Source organism: Hippocampus guttulatus, chromosome 19, assembly GCF_054856545.1.
Source record: "Hippocampus guttulatus isolate MCC_2025c chromosome 19, RoL_Hgut_1.0, whole genome shotgun sequence".
In the NCBI taxonomy this organism is placed as follows: Eukaryota; Metazoa; Chordata; class Actinopteri; order Syngnathiformes; family Syngnathidae; genus Hippocampus; species Hippocampus guttulatus.
In genome coordinates this window covers 6,011,895-6,030,861 of record NC_141279.1, presented here as the reverse complement: position 1 = coordinate 6,030,861, position 18,967 = coordinate 6,011,895, and the positions used below count along the sequence as shown (strand labels likewise).

General features: G+C 44.3%; 3 protein-coding genes and 1 non-coding gene across 6 annotated transcripts; 2 read left to right on the top strand and 2 right to left on the bottom strand.

The window, feature by feature from the left end:
* Positions 1 to 446: 446 nt before the first annotated feature.
* Positions 447 to 7,511, top strand: plxdc1 (plexin domain containing 1). Of its 2 annotated transcripts, none has more exons than XM_086099465.1 (13): positions 447 to 695; positions 3,831 to 3,964; positions 4,768 to 4,908; positions 4,982 to 5,051; positions 5,559 to 5,681; positions 5,778 to 5,896; positions 5,971 to 6,076; positions 6,156 to 6,251; positions 6,310 to 6,391; positions 6,455 to 6,515; positions 6,580 to 6,703; positions 6,790 to 6,938; positions 7,019 to 7,511. In XM_086099465.1, the coding sequence occupies exons 1-13, from the start codon at positions 626 to 628 to the stop codon at positions 7,142 to 7,144; spliced, it is 1,401 nt and encodes a 466-aa protein (XP_085955591.1). In that variant the 5' UTR covers positions 447 to 625; the 3' UTR covers positions 7,145 to 7,511. The 2 variants fall into 2 exon arrangements, with proteins under 2 accessions (XP_085955591.1, XP_085955590.1); XM_086099464.1 differs by having other exon boundaries at positions 448 to 695; positions 4,765 to 4,908.
* A 703-nt stretch (positions 7,512 to 8,214) lies between these two features.
* On the bottom strand, positions 8,215 to 8,286 carry trnac-gca (transfer RNA cysteine (anticodon GCA)). The gene has a single exon. It is a non-coding gene; the product is annotated as a tRNA-Cys (tRNA).
* A 607-nt stretch (positions 8,287 to 8,893) lies between these two features.
* Positions 8,894 to 13,074, top strand: LOC147189819 (LIM and SH3 domain protein 1-like). 2 transcript variants are annotated; one of them, XM_086139143.1, is made up of 7 exons: positions 8,894 to 9,068; positions 9,870 to 9,964; positions 10,052 to 10,136; positions 10,677 to 10,784; positions 11,923 to 11,992; positions 12,092 to 12,168; positions 12,572 to 13,074. In XM_086139143.1, the coding sequence occupies exons 1-7, from the start codon at positions 9,000 to 9,002 to the stop codon at positions 12,743 to 12,745; spliced, it is 678 nt and encodes a 225-aa protein (XP_085995269.1). In that variant the 5' UTR covers positions 8,894 to 8,999; the 3' UTR covers positions 12,746 to 13,074. The 2 variants fall into 2 exon arrangements, with proteins under 2 accessions (XP_085995269.1, XP_085995268.1); XM_086139142.1 differs by having other exon boundaries at positions 8,900 to 9,068; positions 12,089 to 12,168.
* On the bottom strand, positions 12,969 to 18,179 carry LOC147189818 (kelch domain-containing protein 1-like). Its single transcript, XM_086139144.1, has 14 exons — positions 18,117 to 18,179; positions 17,897 to 18,011; positions 17,301 to 17,371; positions 16,904 to 17,021; positions 16,666 to 16,778; positions 16,471 to 16,561; positions 16,248 to 16,346; positions 16,047 to 16,121; positions 15,881 to 15,939; positions 15,696 to 15,808; positions 15,024 to 15,096; positions 14,361 to 14,445; positions 13,617 to 13,696; positions 12,969 to 13,334 (listed from the first exon to the last, which is right to left on the bottom strand). The coding sequence occupies exons 2-14, from the start codon at positions 17,993 to 17,995 to the stop codon at positions 13,220 to 13,222; spliced, it is 1,191 nt and encodes a 396-aa protein (XP_085995270.1). The 5' UTR covers positions 17,996 to 18,011; positions 18,117 to 18,179; the 3' UTR covers positions 12,969 to 13,219.
* Between the last annotated feature and the right edge of the window lie 788 nt (positions 18,180 to 18,967).

Genomic DNA, 18,967 nt, shown 5'->3' with positions numbered 1-18,967 from the left:
TTAATTGGCCTTTAGATTGTGAGGCGGTCATCAAAATTTCTCTCGGTGAGGAGGTCCATGGATTGAAAAACCTGGAGAAATCCAGGCTTTGAATTTGTGACTGTTCCATGTCAAAGTGAATTTCAACTTCATCTTTGACACAATCCTGTTTGTTTACAGGTAGGCTCCATCACAGTCCATGTGATTTTTTTTTTGGCTTCCAAAACATCACGTGTGATTCACTTCACACAAGGGGGAGCGGGAGTTAGGCCCTCCCAAACTTCTCATTTTTTGGGCTCACTTTGCTCTGAGGAAGAAAAAAAAGCGTAAATATTTCCTCCTCTCGCAAACAGCCAGCGAGAGAGCTGCGCGGAGAGAGAAAAAGAGAGCGAGAGAGAGAGAGAGAGAGGGCAGTCTCCTCACTCAAGCTGTTTTGTCAAACCCTCCCGCTGTCATGGAGCCGCCGTCCCAGATGTTCCTTTGAGGGGAGCGCGGAGCAGAGCTGCAACAGTGAAAACCTTGGCCGCGGTGAGGGAAAGTGAGCGCGGGGTGGGGGGTCCGGGGGCGGGGAGGGGGGCCGACGAGCGCAGCGGAGTGGAAGTTGGGGCGAGCGAGCGAGCAGGGAGTGACGACGAGGCGACTGGACATGGAGCTCGGCGGGCTTCTCCTCGTCTGTCTCCTCCAGGCTCAGCTGGGGACCCTGTGGACTCATGAAGGTAAGCCCATCCACGTACCCCCCCCCCCCCCCAAACATCTCATTCTCCAAGAATGAGATGTTTTTGTCAAATCGGATTCAAGTGAGAAAGCTTTTTTTTTTTTCCCCCTCAGCTAAGTCGTCATAAGTTAAAGCTGTGGATTGTTTTTAAACCCAAATGCGATGTTTCGAGGTCTAGAAACAGGAATTTGGAATTCGGAGTCCTCAAGTTCATCCATTCAAGCATGATTCATCTCATCAATCTAAAATGTCACTTTTTTTGCATCTCCGATGGCAGGACCGCCCTGTGTACTACTTACGTCCCTTCCCGTGTGCATGTACAGTATGTATTTCTGTTCTCCTTGGAGAGGCTGTATTTTTAGCCAGACCCCGTTCTTCTTCTTCTTCTTCTGCTCCTCCTCCAACAAATCCGTGATGCTCCACTTTCTTCCTCCGGCCTACCCCGTGATGCCCCACCATCACTTTAACCAGCAACACTCCATCAAAGCTCTTGTGTCCATCCATGTCAACAACAAAATATGCATCGGAATCCTGTTTCTAACAAATTGCTTTAAAAAATAATAATAATAAATAAATTACAACTGATTACAGATCCATCAAAAGCAGGTTATTAGATCACCACTGTTTACTTGGCAGTGTCAAACATTGGATCGTTCCTGCAAAGAGTGACGCATGTCTACTTCCAAGGGGGACACAGATGACCTAAAAAGCCTGATTTGCAAATTTCACAGATCATTACCTCCATTATCGCCAAGTGCTCCAACCGAACTGAACCTGACAACATGACAAGCTGTCCACTGCGGTGAACGCTGGCCCTGAAAGAGTTAAAGCGATTTTTTTTTCAAAACTTTTCCACCTCTTCCATGTACCCCACGAAAATGTTGAAAATTAAATTTCTTGGACTCCCAACACACACACAAAAAAATATATAGGATTCAGAACGGTCAACATTTGAGTCTTCTTGAAAATGCAAGCTAGATTGTGAAAGCCTGGGTTAAAAGGAAGAAAATGGGCTTATACTAACTCAATATTGCGGCAATAACGGCAACAAAGACGTTTGACAACAATGGAGGACATCTTGTCGAGAGTAGCCTGACAACTTCCGACAATAGAAAAGCATTGGCCTTTTCAATCAATCGCCTACACCCGAACACTAACCTTGCAACGTTTCATTTCTCAAGCTAATAAAAAATTAACTGGTCTGTCAATTCTAGATTCCATTTCTCATCAGTCTAGACCACTTGACTTTTTTTTTTCAAACCCAGTGAAATGATATCCTGTTGCGAAACGTGTAAAAGAGAACCAAAATAGCCATGCGGAACTCCCAGTTATTTGCAAGTCAAAAACAAAAAAGCAAAGAAAACAGACAAAGTCCATCACCCGAGTACAACAGACATTTCAAGCTCCTTTCCAAGTTACAGTTTGTCCTTGTTATGACTTGAGCTGCCAGTACTCTGGGTGTTTTTGTGGCTTTGGCCCACGCCAAGAGCACCTCTGGACATCTTGTAACACACATCACCCCCTCTTTACAGCGCAATATCACTTTGTACATTACCGAGCGCACTACTCTTGCTCCGACCGCGTTCCAGCCTGATTACAATCTTGTTTTTTTCCATTTGGAAAAACCTTAAATGCTCTTCACACGTTTTTTCTTTGAGTGCCGTCAAAAGCCTTCACTTCACCTCTTCTAAGCGCAAATGTATTTGTCATCCTCTGAGTTGCGCACTTCCAAACAGCCGGAAAATACATCAGCTTTTGTTTCAGACCAGAAACTTGGCGCCGCTTTTCTTTCCGTATTTTAAAAACGCATGCACGGCCTTTTAAGAGAGCCCCGAAAATGATACTTGTTTCAATGTCAATAAAACAAGACTGATGAATGCTTTTACCGCTCCAACACATTTTATGAAACATAAACCGGAAAAGGGATTTGAACGCACCCCGAAAATTGCAATCGTGAAATGTAAAGATAACACTTTACATAGTATCTGTGTGTTAGCTAGGGGCCTTTAAGAGGCGGGCCTGCGTGAGTGTCAGTGCGTGAGCTGTGACCAACAGCAGCGGCTCTTGCACGATTAGAAATCTTGAAAACTAAAATCTTTAATTCTTGAGCCAAACATATTCAAATAATAATAATAATGCATCATCAGTAGTGCGGTAAATGTTTTCTTAACTGACCGGCGGCTAACTACGTGCTACCACCTGCAGGATCATGGTTTGATATCATCAGGAATCAGATGAAAGGGAGCATTACCGCCATCTAACCTTCAACGGAGGACAAAATCTTGTTTGGAAACAGTAAACCGGCATGTCGACAGGACGCTCGTCGGGAACTTTTCTCGCTGTTTACCATGATTACTGAAGTTGTTGTGCACTGGCGAGCACATGTCGACCAGGCTCTTCCCATAAGCCCGACCGACCCACTCCTGAACTCCACTTCGCCCCTTTCTTCACCGGACTTTCACCCCCCGTGCGCATGCAGGAGGCCAGACGAGCCTCAGAGTCAACATGGAAAGTTTATTACGCTTGGACATGAAAATACAGTCATCGCCCACTATTTCCGGGGATCGGGACTGAGTCCTGCAACAACGACATAGTAACCGATACCACCCCGAATATGTTTACAATTGCGTAAACTGAAAATATCTTGGAAAGTATGATCCACAAAACAGTTTAAAATAATTTCAGTCATCTCAATTACTTGCCGTTAAGCCTCCCTGAGAAAGAAGAAAACGTTTTGCTGTCTTGTAGGCTTAATGGTGCCCTCTTGTGGTGGAATTGAACACTGCAGCCAACTGACAAACACAAGCAGGTGTGAAAAAAGACCACCAGCGAGGTTGAGGATAAAGGACTTTTGCAGCAAAAACAACTCTGGAAACAAATCGTTCCATGTCGGCAAATTCTAATGTGGGAATTGTTTTTTACGATCATCTCTTACTCGGCTGAGCGCAAAACACGCGCCCACGCATAAAGCAAACGAGGATCGCAATAAAAAAACCCAGATGTAACCACAAGCAAGGGTGTCAGTCTTGCTTGAAAGCCCTTCTCACGCCTTTTTAAAGTAAACTTTCTCACAAGATGGAATTCATTTATCGAAGGGGATACTTTTGACATCCCAAGTGTTCACCGTTTGTTGCAGACTCAGAGAGCGGGATGCCTCCAGAGAGGTCCGCCTCCAGCCTCCAGCGGCCAAGAGGCGCCCGCAGTGCTCCTCCGCCGCATGGAGGAAGACTGGACATCACCTTCCTGCCTGAAAACATGAGCCACATTGTGGTGAGGGACCAACAAGATTGTTTATTGTCTCACATCACCATAAAATATCTCTAGGTTGGGTTAAGTAGCGTGCACGTACAGTTTCTTAGTTCTAACGAGGCTTTTTGGTTCAGTTGGGAGGGATCGTGACACCTGCTGCTTTCGCATGAAATGAATTAGTCAGAGCCGTGGGTAAGTGATGACGCAGCCTCTCGCCTCACGCAGCGTCAAGTGTGTTGCACGGTTCCTCCTCCCTTTGTTGGAAATGGAAAAAGAGAGCAGAGGTCCTGCCAGCTGACATGTGAAGAACCATTCCCAATGACTCACTTGGACACCGATGACGGCTGTACGGCCAAGTGCCTGTTTAAGGGATGGGTTGGGATTTAACCATCGTGAAGCTGCAATGCCAATGAATGCTTCCTCATCGAGGAAGACCCTTCGCCCCACCCGCCCCCACCTTCCTCGAAGTGTCGATTAAGAGGCAAAAAAAAAAAAAAATGGGGTCGCTGGCTGCATGTGCAGCAGCGCTGCGCCTAACTGTTCTACTTTTGCTCTCGGACACCTCCAACGACGGTGCACATCAATAACATCGGCGGTTGCACCACCACCTGCTTGCAATGCGGGAATTTCACCCCCAGGCGGCGCTGCTGAGCAGAGGTGACATAAGTATGCACTCTCTGAACGAATTAGGAAGCACAGGTTTAAAATAAACAAGGCTATCAAATTGACAAGTCCCAAACTTAAGCAAAAAATCTCCTTTCAAACAGTAAGAAAAAGATTTCCGGTCCCACCACTGCTGTTGAGCTGCGGTTTGTCGGCAGGAGGACTCGCAGCGCTACTACAGCTGGCAGAGTTTCGGCCCGGATGACGGGCGCACTCAAGATTTGTGGGTGGACCTGGACTCGTTGCACAAGAGCCAAGTCCGAATCCATGGCATACTGTCCAACGCACACCGGCAGGCGGCGGTAAGGAGTCGCAACTACACGCAAAACCACACTTTGAAAGCATTACACTGACTATGTTTGGCTTTTTTTTCAGAGGGTGGCACTTTCCTTTGATTTTCCGTTTTATGGGCATTACTTGAGACAAATTATCGTCGCGACTGGTGGTGAGTTTCGGATCTTAAAATATGTGCTTTGCCTCAGACAACCCTTTCAGGGACAGCGGTCACTACCGTGGACAGCTTATCATGTTATCAGGTTACAGGGTGCACGAACGGGTTAAGGGAAACTTGATGGAAGGTTACGCTTTAGCTCCTTTCACACCACGTTTCTGACAAATCAGTGCTCTTGGAAGTTCCAATAGAATAGGAGGGAAGTTGCTGTGTCTGTGCATTCCGTCACACAGTCAATACGGTCTATCGCAATCAGATCATTAGATAAAGACAAGGGGATCATGTCTCATGATCACAAAGGGATCCAAACGAGTTATTTGTACTTTGGTGCCATCTAGTGGAAGAGCATTCAATTGTTCTGACCATCACTACACACCGCTAGCATCTGTAGATGTGCTGTGCTGTCCTTTCATCAGTGGCGCTTTACCTCATTCAGGTTTTACCAATCCAATGGGTGTAAACGTAGCTTACAAATGAAAAGAAGCCTTCTTATCCTGCAAGGTTTCATCTTCATGGGGGAGATTACTCACCGAATGCTGACCGCTACCCAGTACATTGCCCCCCTCATGGCCAACTTTGACCCCAGTTTCTCCATCAACTCCACCGTGAGGTATTCGGATAATGGTAAGCGCAGATAGCGGAGCACCTCCGTAGAGTTTGGGAATCTCCACAGAGGATGGGGAAAAAGGGTGAATTCGGGTGAATTCTTCTTGTCACCAGGTCATCTGTTTGTGGTCCAGTGGGATAAAGTGCGATTAAAGGACCGAGAGGCCGAAGGAGCTTTCACGTTCCAGGCGGCGCTGTACAGAAACGGAACTGTGGTCTTTAACTACAGAGAGGTGAGTTTGTTGCCCCTCCCCGCGCAGCCACATTCATCTTCGGCTTCAGAACTAATGCTTCTGTTGTCGTTCAGATCCCGGTGCCGGTGGAGAGGATTAACTCCACAGAGCATCCGGTCAAAGTGGGAATGTCCGACGCGTTCATGGCGTACATCCCGACGGTCCAGACTCAGACTGCAGGTCATTTTTCAACTTCCTGTCATATCCCTCGGCTCAAAATGTCTGCGAGTCTCCTTACAGAATGCCGTTGCCTTTTCAGATACAAAGCAGAGAACCATCTATGAGTATCATCGTGTTGAAATCAACACCACAATGATCGTCAGCGGATCGGCATTCGAGTTCACGCCGCTGCCCAGTAAGAACTAAACATGACAGGGAAAAACTGTCGTCCGCTAACTCGATTCGCCTTTCAGCTTGTCTTCAACACACATCCTGTGATGTCTGCTTGGGCTCCAACCTGACGAGTGGATGCGGGTGGTGCAACACGCTCCAAAGGTACGACTGCAGAAGTCCCCAAAAGGGGGAAACCACACCGAATAATTCCCGCTTCCGTTTCAGATGCTCAGATGGGATCGACCGCCTTCGACAAGAGTGGCTGGATTACAACTGTCCTGAAGAGGTGAGAGATTTTTTTTTAAACCTCGCCCTATGTCGATGTTCCTCATGCTACATATGGCGCTCAGGCTAAAGGCACGTGTGAGGACTACTACTCCGCGTCACCTGAAGACTGGACACTCTCATCCTCCTACTCGTCAGCTGCTCCTACGTCATCTTCAGCCAAATTCCACAATGATGTGGTCACCGGGGGTGAGTTGATAAGGAATGGCTGCTAATCCATGCCTCCATTTTAGATGCGATTCTATTGAAAACATGGCCGACTCTCCCCAAAACAGAGCCTCCAGAGCACACAAGGATGACTGAGAATGCGGCCATCATCGCCGGCGTGGTGGGGGCTCTCGTGCTGGTGGTGGCATTGACCCTGCTGGCCGTTTACTACATCAACACTCACCCCACGTTGGCACCGCCCTTCTACCTCATGCAGGTAAGAACGTAAATCACAGGTATTTTCATTCTTTAAAAAATATTTGGCTGTAATGACTTTACTGTTGGCATCTACCGCAGCGACGGAGCAACAATTACTGGCCCGCCATGAAGTTCCGCAACCAGGACTGCCCGTCGGGCTACGGCGAGGTGGAGCTCACGAGTCACGAGAAGGAAGGTTTTATCGAGGCCGAACAGTGCTGCTGAAGGCAACCATCTTGAGGAGAGTAACAGATGAACAGAAAATCCACTCACCAACCATCGGCGGCTGTTCCCGGCCTTCTCAGCGTCTGCTTGACATTGCGCACATGCACCATATGTCGCAAGGACTGAAGTGAAAAGAAGAAATACCCAATTTAAAAAAATGTCAATGGACAGGTCCTTCATAATGTGTGATACACTTCCCATCTGTGTTTTTAAATCAGTCTTTGTCTGGAAACAGAGAGAAATGTGTTGTTGCATTATATTACTATGGTGATAATAACTAATGATTGTTAAGAAACTAACATCCTTTCTGTGGTTATATTTTTCATGTTTAAATGTCTTTTATTAAAAATTTATTTCAGAGAGTTAACTTACTGCTGCCTCCCCCTCCCCGAGTAGTATGTGTTTAACAATTAGCACGCATGTATAAAAATATGAATTCTGTCGGATTGTGAATTTATGGACGTGTTTTGTCTACTTCCCCTCTGCAAACGTCACTTTCGTCCTTGATGTTGGAAAAAGGTTTGATCAAACGCTTGTACAGTCATCGTGACAAAAGTTTCTGCATTATCGTGGAGCAAACTTGAAATTAACCATGATTGCATACATAAATTATTGCGTTCGTCTATATTTATCAGCGTATACGGCCAAAAAAAATGCGTTTCGGCGCAAGTCGTCGTCGTAGGAGACGTTCATGCTCGAGCAAAGGTTTTTGCTCAGCATGTTAGCCAGCTGTGATCACGTCTTAAGTCCTGCTTTCTATTCAAGGTGAGCAAAAGCGGTGTGTTTTAAGAGGCTATTGAAGAGTAAAAAGTCACCTCAGTCAGAGTTTTCAATGATCTTGCGGACAGGACCACACGGCGCAGCGGGTGGACAATCCGAGGCTGTCAAAGGTGAGAAAGACTTCAATAGGTTTCCGGTGATGTCTGCACTTCCAAAAAAATTAACTTCCAAATCTTTTTGAAAGAAACATTAACATAATATACTCTTAAGAATATTACGTAACTTCAAGGACAGAATTTAATGTAATCTCAATAAATATTCAAAAAGGTAGAGAAAGGGGGGAAAAAAAGAGGGGGCACCCGGATTTGAACCGGGGACCTCTTGATCTGCAGTCAAATGCTCTACCACTGAGCTATACCCCCGTACGGCGTAATTCGGTAAGACAACGTACTTGTCCTATAGCCCATGACAGTATTGAAGTGTAAATACCTTTACATAATAATGAATATTATGTGAAGGTATCTACAAGTACATTTAAGTTAAGAGTACTCTGTAAAGATATGCACAGAGGGCACCTTGGTATCTTTTGAATCTACCTTGTCTGGTTTACAATTCGACATGAGTCCAGCAGACGGCGCCAAATCTGACTGGACACGCATTAACCAACGTGTGCAATAAATATACATTACTGCGATTTATATTGCACTTAATTGAACAGTGTTTGTTTTTTCTTCTTTCTTCTTTCTGCCTACATTCTTGCTGCTGGAGGCTGTAAATTTCCCCAGTGTGGGACAAATAAAGGATATCTTATCTTATCTTACTGGACATCCATTTTAAGCAGTTAGGTAAGGAGTCGTCTCTAGTGTGTTTACTTGAACCTGTGAACGCCTCTGCTGCAGTAAAATGCTTTATCAGACCGTCATTTACGCAAAATAACGTCCGGTAGCAATCAGGATCTCTCATTTTCCTGCCCCTAGCTCAACGCATTGTAATCGCTTAAAAAAATGACCGCTCCGAACGTAGACACCCCCTACTTGTGACGTCACGTGAGTGTATTAAACACGTGTGACCAGCTCGGTCCATTCATCTCCCACACCTCTTGCGACTGCTTCGCCTTTATCTGTGGACGGGGAGAATGAATCCGCCATGTGGGAGATGCACAAAACCAGTTTACCCCACGGAGAAAATCAACTGCCTCGATAAGGTACAGTGGAATTTTTTTTTCCTATGAAAATTAAAAAAAAAAAGTCCATAAAAAAGGGGGGTTGTGTTTAGGATTTAGAGAAGAAAAAACAGATGCAAGTATTTGTTACTTTGTTCATTTTTGGGCCAGGGAAAAAACGTTTTCCATCACAAAAAAAAAAAAAAAGCAAAACTTGTGTTTGGACCCCCAAATAGAACAAAAAAATCGGTGTCATATCACACTGCCTCATTGCAAATACATGAACTGTGTTGCTTCCATTGTTGGGTAGAAAGAGACCAATGTGGCAAGTGATTTGAGGAATGTGAATTGATGGAAGCAAAGTTTATGTTGCACTCTTAAAAAGTCAAACAAAAAGGACCGTATTTAGACGATGTGCAGACTACCGGTGGTGTTTGAACAATTCATCTCATCGTGTTATTTAAATTGACCATGACAGGCCACTTCATTGGGTACACCTCCTCATACTTAGAAACCAAGAAGAGGTCCCCTTCTGGAGGCCATACTCCTTAGATTAAAATGTGTACAGTTGATTGCTATTCAATGAGTACTTTGTCGTTTGTTCTTGATTTTATAACAGTTCCTTATGTTTTACTTGCCTTGAGAACGGCAGTCGAGCAGCATGGAGCCCACAGGGTGCGGGTTGCCCACCTTATGTAAAGAAATACCTGTAGAACCACACAACAAAATTTGACAAAAAAAATACTCATTCTAAAATTATAATGCATTGAGGGTGAAAATAATTTGATATATGTCAAATTATCATGAGAATCAGCTTTAATGTGTGTGTGTGTGTGTGTGTAGTACTGGCACAAAGGCTGTTTCAGCTGCGAGGTGTGCAAGATGGCGCTGAGCATGAACAATTACAAAGGCTTCGACAAGCGGCCTTACTGCAGCATGTAAGTTTTATCTGAGAAACTCCAGAAACATGTGACACAATCTCATAAGATGTGTGTGATGCTTACCTCTTTAAAAAAAACAAAAAGGCACTATCCCAAAACCTCCTTCACCATTGTGGCCGACACTCCCGAGAACCTGCGTCTCAAGCAGCAGAGCATGCTCAACAGCCAGGTAAGGCTAAAAGGGGGAGAAATAGAAAATACACGAATATACATGCATACAGTTAGCAGCGATAACAGGCATGGTTCAGGTTCAGGGGAAATTCAAAATGAGCATCATAATCAGTGTTGTTGTTGTTGTTTTTTTAATCCATTCCTGGTATGAACTAAGAAGCAGCAGCAAGTACAGTTTGTGTTTATAACCTTAAAAGTCCCTGCAGCGCAGCCCTCACGGCCTGCAAATATTCCTCATAGCCACAACATGACTCATGCCTACAGCACAGCGTGTTCAACTGTCACATAAGTTTCTTGGCTTTGGTTAATTTTGTCATATTTGCACAGGCACACGCACCGCTTGTTTTATTTGAGGTCATTTTATTCGTCTGATTGGAGATCTGTTCCCCTCAAATGTGAATTTTAAAACACCATTAATGAGCTGCAGTAGGTGACTTTACGCAACAATCTTGATTTTTATGCTACAGTACGCTAATTGGCTGTAATTGAAAGGATGTGTTAAAAAGTATCTTTAAAGGCTGCACATTTGACTTTTTAGGCCCTCTACAAGGAGGAGTTTGAGAAGAACAAGGGCAAAGGTTTCAGCGTGGTGGTAGACACGCCGGAGATGCAGAGGCTGAAGAAGACGCAAGAGCAAATCAGCGACGTAAGAAACGCAACGCAACCGTCGCGATCTAGATAAACTAGCTCAGGATGATTTTTTTTATTTCACAGCTTCCGTAGTTAAAAACCTTCCCGATGTTCACTGCTTCCACTAACAACATGACTGAAAACGAGGATGTAGTTCAGTAAAGCACAGTCAGGAGGAGGAGGAGGATTTTCTCAACTCTCGAAACAAACTCAAATGAGTCAAAAATCGATTCTGAGAGGCTAATGGGCGGGGGAATAGCGGAGGCTGACAAATACTTTTATTTCAATCAACGCAACAAGTCCAATTAAATCTCCTTGTACAGTGTGACTGTGTGCTTTGATTTAATATTTACACAATTGCATAATGCAGTGAGGACTAAGGAGTATGCAGAGTTCAAGTGGAGCAGGCGACGCTTATACAAGCAACACCAGTCCTCTGAAGCAAATCCAAGCGAGGAACGTTTCAGTCATTTTGCTGTGCACAAAGAGGCGGCCCTATATGGTCAAAACATCTCAGCTGTGGACACCCAGTGAACATCCGCTCGCTGTCTCTCACACACACACACACGCATTCCACACAAAAAAACACACATGCACGCACACACAGGAAGAGACTATAAACTGCACAAATGAAGATTATTCCACCGAAGCTTTGCTTGTATTCGTTGGCATGACTAAAGTAGGGCACAGGGTGGTTTTTTTCTTAACATCTGATCAATGTTTTAAAATGTCAGAGACCCATACACGAGCTCACGTAACAGGATGGACTATTAGCACAAAATATATTTTAAAAAACAAAAGCTACATTCTTGTACCTGTAATTGGCTGACAAGCAACCAGTTCTGTGTTTACCTCACCTCTCACCCAAGGTCACCTGGGGTCGGTTCTCACGCTGCATATTGTGAAAAATACAAATTGTATGTCACAATTAAAAAAACAAAAAAAAGTACGTTTTGTTGGAGGTTCTGTGGGAAATATGCAGCTCTTGTTTGCATTTGACTCAAATCATCTCAAGAATGTGAACGGAATGATTTACTTCCCCGGGGAGGGGAGGAAAAACAAAACAAAACAGGAGTTGTCCATCTAAGTCTCTTGAAAGTTACTCATTAGTGCTCAATTCGTGGACTCGATATTTGTCGCCATCTTGTGTGCAGATCAAGTACCACGAAGACTTCGAGCGGAGCAAAGTAAGAAGTGACGCACCGCCCCCGGAAAACAGGCAAGGTGACACGACCTCTTATTTTAAAATTCATTCGCGTATCCTAAAAAGAAAATGTGGACATTCATGTCTCTGGTGTCTTTTTTTTCTTATCTGTGAAGAAGAGTCGACTAGTCAGGCGAGAAACAACAAAGCAGATGCACAGGTGTGCGCTGTGCCTGTAGCGCCATCTGGTGCAAGGGTGAGGACATTTCACCTTTATTTTTTTCCAATTATGAGCACGAATCATGATACAAACAAGTTTACATTATGTAAATTAAATTTTCGTAATAAACTAAAAAATGTAAACATTTTCACCCAAATAAAAATAGAATTTACATTTTTTAATTCTTTTGAAGTTGATTAATTGCAGTATGTAGCTCCATTTAAAAATAGCGCGGCTGTTAAAATAAAGTTTTTTTTTCTATAAATCTGTTTTCACATTTCTTATAATTGAAAAATCAGCACGAGTTATTGAATTTTAACCTCATCTACAATGACCTGGCCCATATGTACCTTTCAAGAATAAAACTTTCACTCAAACGCATGCCCACCCATGCAAAAAATATATAAAAGTTCTTACTTGAGTCTCTGTTCCAACACAGACGCGCTACCAGGCCTTGTACAGCTACACGGCAGCGGAGCCAGATGAGGTCTCCCTGCAGGAGGGCGACCTTATCGGCGACGTGGAGTTCATCGATGAGGGCTGGCTATTTGGCAGCAATCAGCGCACGGGCCAGCGGGGAATGCTGCCCGCCAACTATGTGAGGCCTGTGTGAAAAAGATTTTACTCACTTATGTTTACTTGGAACGAGACATTTTCAATACTCGCCGTCACGTTCAGCGGCACGTGTCACAAAGGGCATCCTCCAAATTTGTGTACCTTGGTTCTATGATGAGGGGGGGAAAGAAAAAAAAAAGTCGTCATCAAGACTGATATGTTTTGACATCTTGTAAATTTACACAGTGATCATAAAATTCCAAGAAAAATGGAGACGTATAACAAAATCAATAACTTTATTCAAAACATTTCAAAAACACTCCACGTATGTAGATAAAAATTCTCTCAATATGACTTTTACATTAAAACAAGACCTTTACTTACAAAGTGATGTTTTTTGTTGTGTGCGTTAAAAAGCATAAAGCAGCATGATTTTTGAACCCTTGCAAACAAACTAACGTTAGCAACTGGCTCATGTCACCGGAGGGGGTGAGGGGGAGCACAGGGCCGATGCTCTTCAAGTGGGTGCAAGCTACTTGGAGAAGAAGGAGATCCTCTTGTCGATTTTGGCACGCAGCTTGGCCGGCAGCCTGTGGAGGTGTTGCGAGAAGACCTCAGAGTTGCTACCCAGGAAGTCCTCGCACAACCTGGAGGACAGAAGAAACTTTTACCCTGTACATACCACGTTCTCAGGTTGCTGGACATTGACATTAAAAAAAAATCTTGCGATGGTATTAAAGCCGACATCAGCTGCAAGAAAAGTTCCTCATCACAACAGGCACCCAGCATGTTCAAGAAAAGCTTATTACCTCTAGAGCATGTGCGTTGGGCTGTATAAATAGCTCGCAACATAACCTTCTTAACATGTGTGACGGCCGCACACACGTGAATAAATAAAAACACGAGCCGTGCCCACACGGTGCCGGTACCTGAAGAGTGGGTACGGCTGTGTCTGGATGATCAACACGTCACCGCTGTGAGTCTGCGATGGACACGTCAGCATGGTGATCTGGACAATGAGATGATGATGTCATGTATACACATACGTTGAGTAAACACATTCCTTGGACAAAAGTATCGGGACACATGAAGAGTGGGCAGCGTGGCTGGTGGAGTTTATTTTGCGTAAATGCCCTGACGTGTCATGCCAATAAGTGAGTTTTTTTAATTTTATGTCGTTTGTGTGCTGGGCTAGCTGTCATCCACCCCTAAATGGGAGTTCACTGAACTTTCTAGGTACAGGAAATTCGGGGCGGGCCATGTGCTTGTACCACAGGAAACATTGTCTAAATTCAGCTCCAGGCTAATTTATGTGGGCCAAAAGAAGACCCTGCAAAGTACAACGGGAGCCATTGGGAGGACCACAGTGTTTGGACTGGCGGGAATGGTCTAAATTTAGTTCCAGGGCCTAAAGAAGACCCTGCAGGAGGCTTTGAGGTAAAGTCTGCAGCTCTCAACATATCCAATTGGAACTTTTCAGTTCTGGGGAGTACGAAGCACAAAGTCCTAAATGCTCAAAAATGAGTTGAAAAAGCGGCTTTGGTGAGCTCATTTGACCTTTGGGTTCTTCAACCACTTAGTGACATATTAAAGCTGTGCAACATTCCTGTATCTTCAAGAAAACCATTGTTGTCACCCCCTCACCCCCCTCCTCCCGAAAAAAAGTCCCATACCGAATCCATTGCGATGGACAAGTTGCTGCTGCCCCCGAATATGATTACATCATTGTCGCTCCCCAGGCAGGCAGTGTGACACACCCTGCATGGGGGAGAATGTTAGAAAGATCAGATTCGGAGTTAGACAACCCAGTCGATCATATTTCGCAGATGGATTGGCACTTGTCAAACAGGAAGTGCAGCATTGAGCTCACAATGTAAACACAGGAGACAAGAACAGCACTTGCAAACATCTGAATATTGGTCAAAAATTTGTCATGTGTGGCTCAGCACATCATGGCGGACATTGTTGGGCTTTTGGATTCCCCATCCGATGTAATCTGACTTTTGGGGACCGACAGCCAGGACCGCTCACATTTTAAACATATTTGGCCAATGATGGAGGATGGGGAATCTTGCAGGTGTTACAGAGGGCTCATGTCCTTGGAAATATGATGACAACAACAACTCAAGGCAACAGGTTTTGGCTCCGCCCACTTTTCCAATTGCGTGCGCACTGCAGAATGTACAAGAGGTGGATCACGAGGTCATGTCGTTACAGGCACTGCTCTATTTGAACATTATGAAACATCTTGGCCTCAGGGCAGCCTTTGAGAAAAAGCAACAAAAAGAAAAAACACCTTTTCAAATTAACTACAATCTGTTTTATGATGTGGCTACCTGGGCTGGTCGCTGTGCACATGAGTTATCTCGCGCCACTCTCTCGCCAGCGTATCGAACTGCCAGGAGTCATCTGGAATGACAAAATAGAGATTAAAAGACAAGCGGTTCCGGAACGTGACATTCAACCTTGTGCACAGCTGTAAGATGCATAACAAGATTGCGTTTGAGCGCTGGCGCACGTGGATGCATGCAGAAGAGCATTCCTACAACATATGGGATTCTGCGCCTAAATTCTTTTGAACTTGTTTTTACTTCCACATTGCTCAACCCATCTAGACTACTTCAGCTAATTTAGGGACTCGTGGGAAACAATTTTCAGATTCCTGTAATTCCCACAAAAACATTTAAATTTCGATTTTTTTTTCACCTCAATTCAAATCATTCCAACTTAAAAACTTCAACCACCCAACTTTTGGAAACATTTCTAAATCCAGGAATGTATTGATACCTTTGACAAATTGACCTTTTCTCATATGATTAAAACTATTCTGTCAAGATGGTTTAAAAAAATCTTTATACTATAATTCACCCCCCGCCCCCAAAGTCTCTCATTTTACACTTCTGACATTTTAATACATTTAAAAGCATTTCAGTCCAGCTATTTTTCTGTGCGGGTGTGCTGAACCGAACAGCCACACTGCTTGTAAACAAACGTTGAACAACACCTACTGAGTGTTTGCCCGTCTAAGCCCAGACCGCCAAATACGAAGAGGCTGTGATCTGCGTTGAGTGTCAAGGTGTGCATGGAACGGCCCGGCGGCACTCGGCATGACAAGGCCGCACTGGAGCGCAAGGAGACAAGCGGAGGATGTTAATCCACGATATTCTACACACAATAGGCAAGTGGGCGTTACATTTGAGTCCAGTGCCACACATCCAGGTCCAAGCAGTACATGTCCAACTCAACACTTTCCTGCAGCATATTGAAAGGGAGGATGGAGGGGGGGGGGGGGGGGGGGGGGGAGATAAGACAGGAAGATGTTAAAAGAGGAAGCGGAGCATCTAAAAATGATCACTTACCACGCCTCCGCAGACGTAACCTCTGTTGCCCACCACAGCGCTGGCGTGGCAGCCTCGGGGGAGCGGGGGCTGACCCTGAACAGGAAAGAAGAGAATTTGATTTTTTGTTGATGTTGAGTTGGCCCACCATCAAACTTCTCTGCATTTTTTTTTTTTTTGAAAGGACCAGCCTAGTTGCTAAAAGCAAAAGTGGAGGCAAACCTTCGTCTCGGGCACGCTCCAGGTAGCGGTGAATGTGTCAAAGACGTCGACTTCATTGTGCCAGCCCCAGCAGCGAAACAAGACGTCACCGATAGTGAGCTAAACGGACAGATGAGGAGAAACATTTTAACACACCTAACGTTGTGGCCGCCGAGTACATACAGAAGACGAGCTGCTGAAATTGATAACATGAGAAAAAATTGTTACCACGACGAGACGTTACCCAGTTCATCTCTTCGATGATGAAGTTTGTCGACTCCAAGTTTCTCGCCTCCCGGAGGGTTTTGCAAACGTAGCCTCCAAAGTAGATCAACCTGCACCCAAGGACAACACAAAAACAATTTCTTTTAAAACAAACAAAAAACACTTGCCATTTTGTCTTCACACCAACCACTGTCACTTAGCTGTCATTTCGCACCTGTCTCCATGCACCCAGCAGCTGTGTTTAGTCCTCGGGGAGGGCGTTGTTCCTTTGGTGGTCAGCACCTTCTTCCACAAGTAGCATTGTTGCGTGAGGTCTACACTGAACATCTACACAAATGGCACAAAAAAAAGAAAAAAAATCTATTATTTCTGTTGGAGGTTAATGCTCAGAAAAAGAAATTGCTGGAGAGTTTTGTTGGTATCAGGAGAAATAAAGGCAAAGCCCCACTCACTTGGTTGCTGTAAGTTTGGCCGTCGTATCCCGCAAAGACGTAGAGTGAGCCGTTGACGTAGGAGCCACAGAAGCCCACCAGGAGAGGGGGTGTTTCTCCGCCCATTTCCCGGCGCTGCCTGGTGTAATGAAGAGTTGGGGGCTGACATTTACTAAACTTCTTTGAAAATTTGGGAAAGTGCTTCAATTATGGGGACCGACAGCATATTGAATTAGCTTTAGCATTTTTCATAAATAACTGGACTCGATTTATATAGAGCTTTCACAACAACTGGTCTCTCTCCCTTCCATTTTTCCGGATGGGGTCCTCGGTGAAAAAGTTTGACATCCTTCTTCGAGTGTTTAATCATCCAACAAGTCGGGAGGTCACAGTGTCCTTGTTTATGATTTTTTTTTACCATTTGCCACTGTCCAAGTCACAGAGCCAAATCTCGTCGCTGGGGAGGGTGACTTCCTCATTGGCGCAGACCTTTAATGAAAACACGCAAACACATTTTGAATGCGTGTTTTCTCACACTCTGATGTCCAGCATAGAATTACTGTACAAGCTATCATCATGCATAGCCTTCCAGACCCGAAGTCTTGAGCATTTTCAAACACTATATTGCTACCAATTAAAAACTGTAATAATCTGTTAAGATGCTATCACTCCTACTTTTGGTAAAATCATATTGTAGTGTTAATTAGATGCCTGACGTGAATGCAATAATGTAAATGCATGAAGATGAGCATTTGCTCATTCCAGTTGGATTACCAATTAACAATTCGCCCTTCGCCACCTCTGAAAAGGTGGAGTTCAACACTTGTAACTCCGTCAGACAAAATATTGATGTGCTGCTAGGTTATACAGTAACAATCGTAATGTGAAACTAACAGACTGTCAACCAAAAGTCAATGAACTAACAAAGGAGGACACTCAATTTAGATTAATAAATAATTTGTTTCTGGGTTAATTTGTGCGTCGAAACGACTTTTTCGTAGAGTTTTGTCCTACCTGGAAGCCCCCCCACACGTACAGCGTGTTGTCGCCGTGAACGAACGCGGTGTGGGTGCTCCTCTCCAGCTGCTTCGTCGACGCCGGCACGCTCGCCATCCCGCTTCCCGTTAGCCTAAAAGTCGATAAAAGTGTAAAAATAAAATACTAAACAAAAAGGGAAGGGGGCTGAGAGGAAAAGTCTGGAGGAGGTCTTGTAAATGTTTTTCTTGCTGCTTACACTCTTCCTTCCCGGTTCCACTTCTCGTTAGTGCAGCTTTTCACCTGCGCGATAGTGATGTGTCGGTCGCGAACGAGCCGGTACAAAGAGCCGGCTCTTTGAAGTGACTGATGAGAGCCGTCACCCTCCCTCGAGAGCTGGCTCTGTCATTTTCCTGAGTGCGAGCTGAGCACATGCTGCGTCGCGTCTGCGCAGCCACAGACAGACTTACATACCTGTCAACTTGGACGTTTTCCCCGTATTTTATACGTTTTTTTATCATTTAAAATCATGCACGGCGTATTATTCTGTCCCGTCAGAGAGGGTGTTCTCAAAGACTGGACAAATTGAAGTATTCCAAGTTGAAGTATTTAGTTTTGTTGACTGCAAATTTAAAATAAAGCAAGGAGTAGCTTATGTTTGTTAAGATAAAGCAAGGAGTAGCTTATATTTGTTTTGTTCACTGCTGCTGTTGCAATTAATGCTCACTATTTTTGTTATGATGCAGCATGTTTGATTGTTGTTGGTTAAAGTTTAATTTTGTTGCTTGTTTATTGTTTGGAGCCTTTTTAATGTTCAATAAAATGAGTAAAAAGCCATTTATTTGCTTGATAATTGTTGCTATTTGCAGTCAGTAGAGTGCAATATTTAGTTCACCAAGTCATTTATCAAAATGTATGCTAAATTTGTCAAATATTTAAAAGGAAAGCTAAAGTTAAAAGAGCCGTTTTAGAGCCAACTGAGCCGATCCAAATGAACCAGATCACCTAAAAGAGCCGAAAATCCCATCACTACTATCCATTTTAGACCTAAAATGGAGCATGAAGACTTTCGAAGGATGGTATTTAATTTTGTATTTTTTAAAAGTTATT

What these genes read in the sequence shown, in the direction of transcription:
- plxdc1 (XM_086099464.1), top strand. Translation starts at nt 626, where the DNA reads ATGGAGCTCGGCGGGCTTCTCCTCGTCTGTCTCCTCCAGGCTCAGCTG. An exon ending in CGTGAGGTATTCGGATAATG is followed by an intron (nt 5,682 to 5,777) that starts GTAAGCGCAGAT and finishes TCTTGTCACCAG; the next exon opens with GTCATCTGTTTGTGGTCCAG. An exon ending in ATTACAACTGTCCTGAAGAG is followed by an intron (nt 6,516 to 6,579) that starts GTGAGAGATTTT and finishes TATGGCGCTCAG; the next exon opens with GCTAAAGGCACGTGTGAGGA.
- LOC147189818 (XM_086139144.1), bottom strand. Translation starts at nt 17,995, where the DNA reads ATGGCGAGCGTGCCGGCGTCGACGAAGCAGCTGGAGAGGAGCACCCAC. An exon ending in GCCAAACTTACAGCAACCAA is followed by an intron (nt 16,779 to 16,903) that starts GTGAGTGGGGCT and finishes CCATTTGTGTAG; the next exon opens with ATGTTCAGTGTAGACCTCAC. An exon ending in CAGCCGTACCCACTCTTCAG is followed by an intron (nt 13,335 to 13,616) that starts GTACCGGCACCG and finishes TCTGTCCTCCAG; the next exon opens with GTTGTGCGAGGACTTCCTGG.
- LOC147189819 (XM_086139142.1), top strand. Translation starts at nt 9,000, where the DNA reads ATGAATCCGCCATGTGGGAGATGCACAAAACCAGTTTACCCCACGGAG. An exon ending in AAGCGGCCTTACTGCAGCAT is followed by an intron (nt 9,965 to 10,051) that starts GTAAGTTTTATC and finishes AAAAACAAAAAG; the next exon opens with GCACTATCCCAAAACCTCCT. An exon ending in GCCCCCGGAAAACAGGCAAG is followed by an intron (nt 11,993 to 12,088) that starts GTGACACGACCT and finishes TTATCTGTGAAG; the next exon opens with AAGAGTCGACTAGTCAGGCG.